Here is a 7,401-nt window from a genome sequence, read left to right on the forward strand (position 1 = left end):
TACATGGTATTTTGAATTTTAATCAGTATGTCCAGTAACACTGTGTAAAAAACCCACTGAAGAATTAACTTCTCTTTTCACAGAGGAACACAGAAATTCTTCACTTGTTCAGTGATGACTCCTTGCTAGCACTCCAGTGCATATCACTCTGTCCGAAATCTATGACCAAACCATTGTCTCAGATGTTTTTTGCTCTTCTGGATTCACACATAAAAAACCCCACATAGGTGTATGCCTCACTATTTATTCACCTGGATTGTCACACTGATCCTGTAGAGTGACACAGAAGTAAGCCAAATTCAACTGTTCCTTTGCACTATAAGAAACTTTGTAAAATTCTAATATTAATTAAGCAAGCAGCCGTTTTCTGCACCTGTTCATAGAGCAGAGCAGCTTTACCAATGGACAATCAGCTGTACCACCACTACTAGAACACCTGAATTTCTTGGACAAAGTGAAAATATTAAAATTTTATCTTCTTACTCCAACATACACAATATTTTCAAGTCTTCCAATACAATACAGAATGAAACTCTCGTAAGACATTGGATGCAATTTTCAAATAGATACTTTCTTTTTAACTCAACGACTGACTAGCTGACTGCAAATCATTCAAAAAACAACATATTTCAGAACCATTTTTCCATTTCTAGACTCAATCCATCTCCTTATCACTAACATTCTTTCACTAGGACGTAGAAATCAGTTTCCAAATATTTAATTATAGTTGGGAAAAGATTACAAAATACAAAGTTTTATTGTTCTTGAGACTAGAGAAAAGTATTACTTTCATTTTTTCATTTCCTTTGAAATCGAGAAAAAGTAACAAGCAAACAAATGACAACAAAACCTAACAGACATATGAACTAGTTTCACCGATAAAGCTTGGAAGTCCAGAAAGGATTTCACCAAATAAATGTCAGTGGCTGAACCTGGCAGAAGCCATTCTCCACAGAAGTGCTGCATTCCTAGAATGAACTAATGCCCTTCAGTAATACAGAAAGTCACTCAGGCAAGGCAGGACTTAGAAGAGACCAAGGATTAGCATCTCCGAACACTGGAGTCAAACGAAGCATTTTGGATCCTGTGTCAATTCAGAGCTCATCATGTTTTGCAGGGTCCAGACTGGGTTTGATGAAGACTCCCTCCATGGCTTTCCAATAGTTGTGGTGGTTGGCAGCAGACATGCCATGAACTTCCCGCTGGCCTCTGATGGGGTGGCCGTACTGCTCCCCCGTGATGGACAGGAACACCTCAGTCCCCACGTGCTTGAAGCGCACGGCATCCTCCCGCTCCCAGTAAGTCCCACTGCACTGCACAATCCAGAAATCCAGGTCATCTCCTTCGCCATCATCCCCAAAGGCACTTACTTCCTGTTAGAGACACAAGCTTCCTGAAGTGAAAGTGTAAGCAAACACCTCCAGCACACACAAATATCAACCACAGACTCAGCAGAGTTCAAAGACAAGGATGGGAAAAGAAGCGGTGTTGTTTTGTTTTGTCAACAGTTACCAAAGCCAGAAGCAGTAAGGTTCTACCACTACATTCTGAACACAAAGTACCAACAAACTCCAACCTGTAACCTGAGCAGAAAGTGCTTAAAAAACCCCAAACAAAACAAAACCCCACAATGACACTTGAACAATCTTACCTCAATGACAATATATGAAGTGTCTACACTGAAAAATGAAATCCGGGAGAAGCTTTTAGAGTCAATCTTTCCCTTAAACAATTATTTTGGAATGTTATTTTTCCATCACTTCTCTTAATAATCAGGTCATCTAGACACCCTTCACAGAGCTGGGCCTTATTGTTTCAGCCACTTTACTCATGGTGAAAGAAAAACTTTTCCACAAAGAGTCACATCTTCCAAGTTTGAAAGTAACAACCCATCTACATAGCTTGATGGAAGACTGACATGACTAACAACAAAAACCTGCCAACAACTGCATTATTTAAGAGAGATTTTTAATCTTGGAGAAGTATTTGTTCAAGGACAAGACTGGGGCTGAATTACAGTTAGAAATTACGCTCTTCTAGATATGTGCAAAATTATAAATAAATATGATTGCAAGAGCAGATTCAATTTTCCTGTGGAAGGAGTACAGATAAATAAGACCAGTCAAAGGAAATAGAGATAGCAAGAAGACAACTGAGACTAATAGACTGGATCACCAAGGAATATGGATTTAGGAATGCCTAATGTTTTAATACATGATTAGCTGCCTGGCTCTAAAGCAGTCTTTACAATGCTGAGGGAGATACTCAATCTCCTGCATCTTGAAAACACCAAACATTTCAGAACAGTCTTCCCAGTAGCAACGGTGCAGAAAAAAAAGAAAAAAAGCAGATTTGTTAAAAGTACTATGAAATACTAATACTGGCACATTCTAAATATTATCTCTATCAAGAACTGAAATACATCATTTCAAGATGCAGAAAAGCCTACACTTGAAACTGGATATGCACAGACTTAGGGCTTCCCACAGCTGGTACTCAAGGCTGATTCTCCAAAAACCCAAGTAACTATTGTCAATAGCATGCACTACCTATACAAAAGCTTAAGATTTAAACCAACTCACTTGGTTATTGGAGAGAGGTGATGGGAAGTGGTGAGTGTGCAGATTTTTCCCAGTGTTAACGTGGGTAAGTCGTATGGCTTGCCCACACTTCACTGGTGTCCCACGCTGGCAACTGCTGTCACTCTTCCCACGGATCCGCCAGTAGCTGTTGGCATCATCTGAAGCTTCAACTCCTGTCACTGACTGCTGCCCACTTCCTGTTTGAATAGAATTAAATGACACAAGACTTATCCTGCTTCCCCAGTTCAAAAAGACATGAGAAAACTACAGAAATTTGCTCTAATGTTGTCATGCCTTCGTGTTTACAAGATGCTTAATTCTCGTAGCCCATTTACTGACTGCAAAAGGAATGCAGGTACCAAATAATCCTTCAGATTGAAGTAGTGAAACACAGCATGTGTTAGCAGATGCAAACTGTCAAAGTTTATGGCAAACACACAAGAAAAAGCTCTGATCCATAACAGGTACTATTCACACCATCCCACCTTTATCAAAAATACTATCAAGGTCTTTGTGTTCCTGAACAGACCAACACCCTCGCTGCCAGCGGAGACACTGGGAAGGTACTGCTGAGGCCCTTGACACTGAGCAGGGCTTACCTCAGGGACAAGGGCAAAGCACCCCTGTCACATCGCGACTCCAGGGCCCACAGAGCAGCTGACACATCCTCCTGTCCCACAGGCCTCAGCATCCCCGTGTCCCTGTCGTGTGTCCAGCCCACTCCTACATCCCATCCCTGGCCTGCCGCTTCCCTCTGCACCAAGGACGTGAACCTCGGGAAGCTCCAACTTCCTTCACCTTCCCTACCACCCTCACTGCCTGCCCACCCCCGCCATTTCCCTGCCAGGCGCCGCCTGTCCCCCCTCCGCTTCCTCGCCCCCCTCACAGCCCGTGACCCGCCATTTTCCAGCTCCCCAGCCGGGCCCTGCTCACCGGAGCCGTATTTGACCTCATGCGAGTGGAGCCGCACGCTGTGGCGGGTGTTGAGCAGTTTCAGCACCGAGCCACAAGTCACGGCGCCCGGCGCCGACTCCCTGCCGTGGCACAGCCCGGGCAGCAGCGCCAGGAGCAGCAGCGGGAAGAGGCGGCGGCCGCCCCGCATCGCGCCGCACCGGCCGGCCCCACCGCCCCCTCAGCCCAGCCGCCACTGCCGCCCTCAGCGCGGCGCTTCCGCTCCCCGGCGCGGGCCCACCGCTCGCCCCGCCCACCGCCACGCTCAGCCAATCCCCTCCCGAACCCCGCCCCACCGCGCGCTCTCATTGGGCTACGGCGAACCAGCAAGGATGGAAGTGACCAATCAGAGCCCGCGGCGTGGCGGCCCCCAGGGGAGGACGCGAAGGAGAACTGCGGGCGCTGCTCCCTCACGGGCCCGGGTCGGGGTTCCGCCGCCTTCGCCCCCGGGCCCGGAGCGGTGCCACCCCCGGCTGCCGGGCACCCTCGGGGCAGCGCTGACACGACTCTGCAGTTTTCCTTTCCTGAGAACGTAGGAGGAGAGGCCAGGTCTGTCACTGCTGCCCTCTCGTCTAACGTGGTCTGGGCTGTATGAAAAATTACAGCCAGGTCAGGCTGAGGGGTTGTTAAAAGGCCTTGGCGGAAAACGTGCTGTGGGTAGGAGTGTTCAGTTATCATCAGAGCCAGGGAATGTCCCCACGGCGAGAGCAGTGTCAGAGACAGAGCGGCTGCGGGGTCACAGCCAGGTACGGGCAGTGTTTACACCCAGCCTCGGGGAGCCGCACTTGGCCCTGCCAGGTCAATCGGCCCCTGCTGTTCCATTCACGCCACTTCTAGCTCAGAGCTGGCAGGCGGCACATTGAGGTCTGCTCCTGCCTGCAGGCCTGGCTCTTAGAATGGAGTAACTATCTCCCCATTTGGGGGATTTACATAGAAAAGTAACACTGTTGAAAAACAAAGGGAATTAATGTTTGTGTTATTATGGATTATATTAGATCTTCTAATTATAGGGCATAAACACTACACAAAAAAAGAACTAACAATGGATGCTGTAACATTGAGCGGTATCAATAATACAGCATCTTTGCTTTTAGAACCCAAATTTCACCTTCTGGGCTTCAGTCTCTTGCAAAATTCTTATAACAAAGAGATTATTAAGCTCTGTTCTATAGAAAAAAACCTGCATAAATTAACATACATACCGTCCTTTATTGCATAATTTTGCAAAGTGAAGAAATAGCCTCCTCAAAAAAAACCCTCAATAAGAGGCAGCCATTTACAAAGGACATTTGAACTCCTACGTAGTTCTTTTGCCTCTGAAACTGCTCAGTGGATTGACCCATGTACCACATCACAGCCTTGTATGAGTCCCACGTAAAACTGTGAAGAATTCAAAGTAATTCAAAAGAGCAAAAGATTTTGATCTTAATGGCAAGGAAACAGGTAGAAGGGCTCCTGTCTTGTGACTTAAATATTTGTAATAATGGTATTTTGTCCTTGCAACAGCAAAGAACTGAAACGCTGCACTTGATATTATAGGATGATTTAGAATACATTAGTGTTGCTGGGTAGTGCAAATATCATAAGATGCTCAGCTGACTCTCTCTTCCATCAGTCCTGAAGCTGCAAGGGTTTTCCTGCCTAGGTGATACCACTCAATTGAATGGTTAGGGGGTTTTTTGTGCTGGCTTTGGCCTGTTTTCCATAGCTATACCTACATGTAAGAAAAATCTCTGACTTAAATGCTACACCAGCATTAAAACAAGCCCAAGTACTAAACTCAGTCACTTACACACGTGTCTATACACATACATACAGAGCATGCTTTTCTCAGGACTAGAAACTCATTTCCTAGTGCTGGAGGTATAAAATCTTTACTCACAGAAAAGCAAAAGATCCCCCACTGATAGTCAAATGCCATATTTTTATATAATTCTAAGCAGCCTTGCTGTTCGAACTAAGACAACAGCTCACATTTGCTTCTGTTGTTATAAGTGAGGCAAAACCAGATGTCTGTGGTTGCCATTTTAGCCGTGGAAAATCAATCATATGGGGCTTTAGCTGGCACCTGTCTGTCTTTCTGGGAGGTCGCTCAGTCTCAGTGCATTTAGTGCCGTTTACATGGTGCTCCCTACAATGCTTTTCACTCCCACTTTAGAAACATAATTGGGTTAGAACGGTTGCCAACAAAGAGCCCATCAATGCCAAACACCCACGGCAATTAACAGCCACCTCATTGCCACAGGGCCTTCTATTGTTTCTGCTAGATTGCTGTAAGCTCCAGGTAAAATTGCCTCAGAAATTATGTGGCTTCACCTTGGTCATGGGAACATCAGCTTTTTTGATAGGAATCTCTTTATGATTCTTGTTTATGCACAGAAACAAAATAATACAACTGTGCTGTAAAACAGGAGAATGTAAAATGTAACTACAAAGCCTTCAATCACTTACAGTACCCCCACCCCCCAATCCTTGTGCACAATTAATTTTCAAGCATTTTGGAAACTCTTACCATTTGCACTCAGGTGCAGCTGTAGGTATAGCCTGTTCCCTCCCTGAACAAATGGTTGAGCAGTGCCAAATGCTTTGAACATGCAGGAGTGAAGTATCTGTGGCACAAGAAAATTTCAGAGGGTATATACTTACCCAAAGCAACAGATTATAGAAAAAGGATATAGTTTTTATGTTGGCCTTTGTTTAAGATGCTTTAAACTTTCTGTTTGCATGAGTGGAGCAGTTACTGAGAACTAAGGTAGCAGAGCTGGCAACTCCTGGGCATGATCTACACCCCAAAAAGTATGGGTGCATCTTTTGGTATAGACAGCCCTTGATTTATGGAGAGCACTGCAGGAACACCTGGGTTCTTTCTCAGACCAACACAAACCTTAGGCTAAACAGACAGAAACAGTTCTGAAGCCATTAGTACCTGATAAAGAAACAAGCCCACATAAGCTCTTCCATTGGCTTTTCTCTGCATCTGGTCCCTTCTCTGATGTCAATAAAGGCGAACTGTACTGAACTCAGAGTAACTGTAGACAATCAGGTCTGCAAAGACTCTGTGTTTTTTTTTCTGTCTCCTCCTTTCACTCCACACTGAGGAACAGCTGGTTATAAACCTCACTTCAGATGAAACATTTGTCTTCACTGGCATGCCTTACAACAGAGCTCTTCCAACTGTGACCCCTAAGCCTCATACAAACAGTGAACAGGAGTAATAATGATGAAATGCTGTCACCCGGAGAGAAATCCAAGTGACAAAAAACGGCTTGCCAAAAATTTATAGAATTCCAGTTTCTTATCACTCAGCCTAAGTTGTTTAAGGACTAGATAACCAAAAGAATTTGCTTTGATTTTTGCATTCAGTAGATATAAACATAATGTAAGAATAAACAGAGTAAGCAAATAAGCAGAAGACATTTGACCAAAAAAAGTATTAACATATACATATTTAAGTATTTAAATTGAAGATTTTTTCATCTGGGGGAGAAGATTTGATGTTTTTTAATTGCTGTCTTCTATTTCTAGTTTTAGAGGTAGAGAGGATTTCCTGGGAAGTTCTGCAGAGTCCTGGCAATGTGTCCATCACTGTTGCCATCTCTCAGCCACTCTCCTGCCTGATGCTTGTCCTACAAGAGCAGGGGATCTCCCCTCAGAACCCCAAAAGAATTAATCTGCATTTCCATTCAATCAACTGAGATTTTTCACATGTTATCAGTGATGCTGGGAGGCGACAACAATCACTGTACGTGATCTGCCAGATTAACTTCCATGTGTAGTAACATTGCTGGATGTTCCCAATGTTTGCATTCATTCCTTTTTTTTTCCCCCTTAACACATAAGGACCTGCCTCTGGTATATTTAATTAATT

At 44.4% G+C, this 7,401-nt stretch overlaps 1 protein-coding gene across 1 annotated transcript; it reads right to left on the reverse strand.

Moving 5' to 3' along the window:
• On the reverse strand, nucleotides 1-3,773 carry SDF2L1 (stromal cell derived factor 2 like 1). Its single transcript, XM_014894567.2, has 3 exons — nucleotides 3,516-3,773; nucleotides 2,583-2,779; nucleotides 1-1,373 (listed from the first exon to the last, which is right to left on the reverse strand). Exons 1-3 carry the CDS (start codon nucleotides 3,682-3,684, stop codon nucleotides 1,095-1,097), a joined length of 645 nt encoding a protein of 214 aa, XP_014750053.1. The 5' UTR covers nucleotides 3,685-3,773; the 3' UTR covers nucleotides 1-1,094.
• Between the last annotated feature and the right edge of the window lie 3,628 nt (nucleotides 3,774-7,401).

The sequence above is a fragment of the Sturnus vulgaris genome, chromosome 19 (assembly GCF_052056855.1).
Source record: "Sturnus vulgaris isolate bStuVul1 chromosome 19, bStuVul1.hap1, whole genome shotgun sequence".
In the NCBI taxonomy this organism is placed as follows: Eukaryota; Metazoa; Chordata; class Aves; order Passeriformes; family Sturnidae; genus Sturnus; species Sturnus vulgaris.

What these genes read in the sequence shown, in the direction of transcription:
- SDF2L1 (XM_014894567.2), bottom strand. Translation starts at nt 3,684, where the DNA reads ATGCGGGGCGGCCGCCGCCTCTTCCCGCTGCTGCTCCTGGCGCTGCTG. An exon ending in TGAGGTCAAATACGGCTCCG is followed by an intron (nt 2,780 to 3,515) that starts GTGAGCAGGGCC and finishes CTATTCAAACAG; the next exon opens with GAAGTGGGCAGCAGTCAGTG. An exon ending in CACCTCTCTCCAATAACCAA is followed by an intron (nt 1,374 to 2,582) that starts GTGAGTTGGTTT and finishes TGTCTCTAACAG; the next exon opens with GAAGTAAGTGCCTTTGGGGA.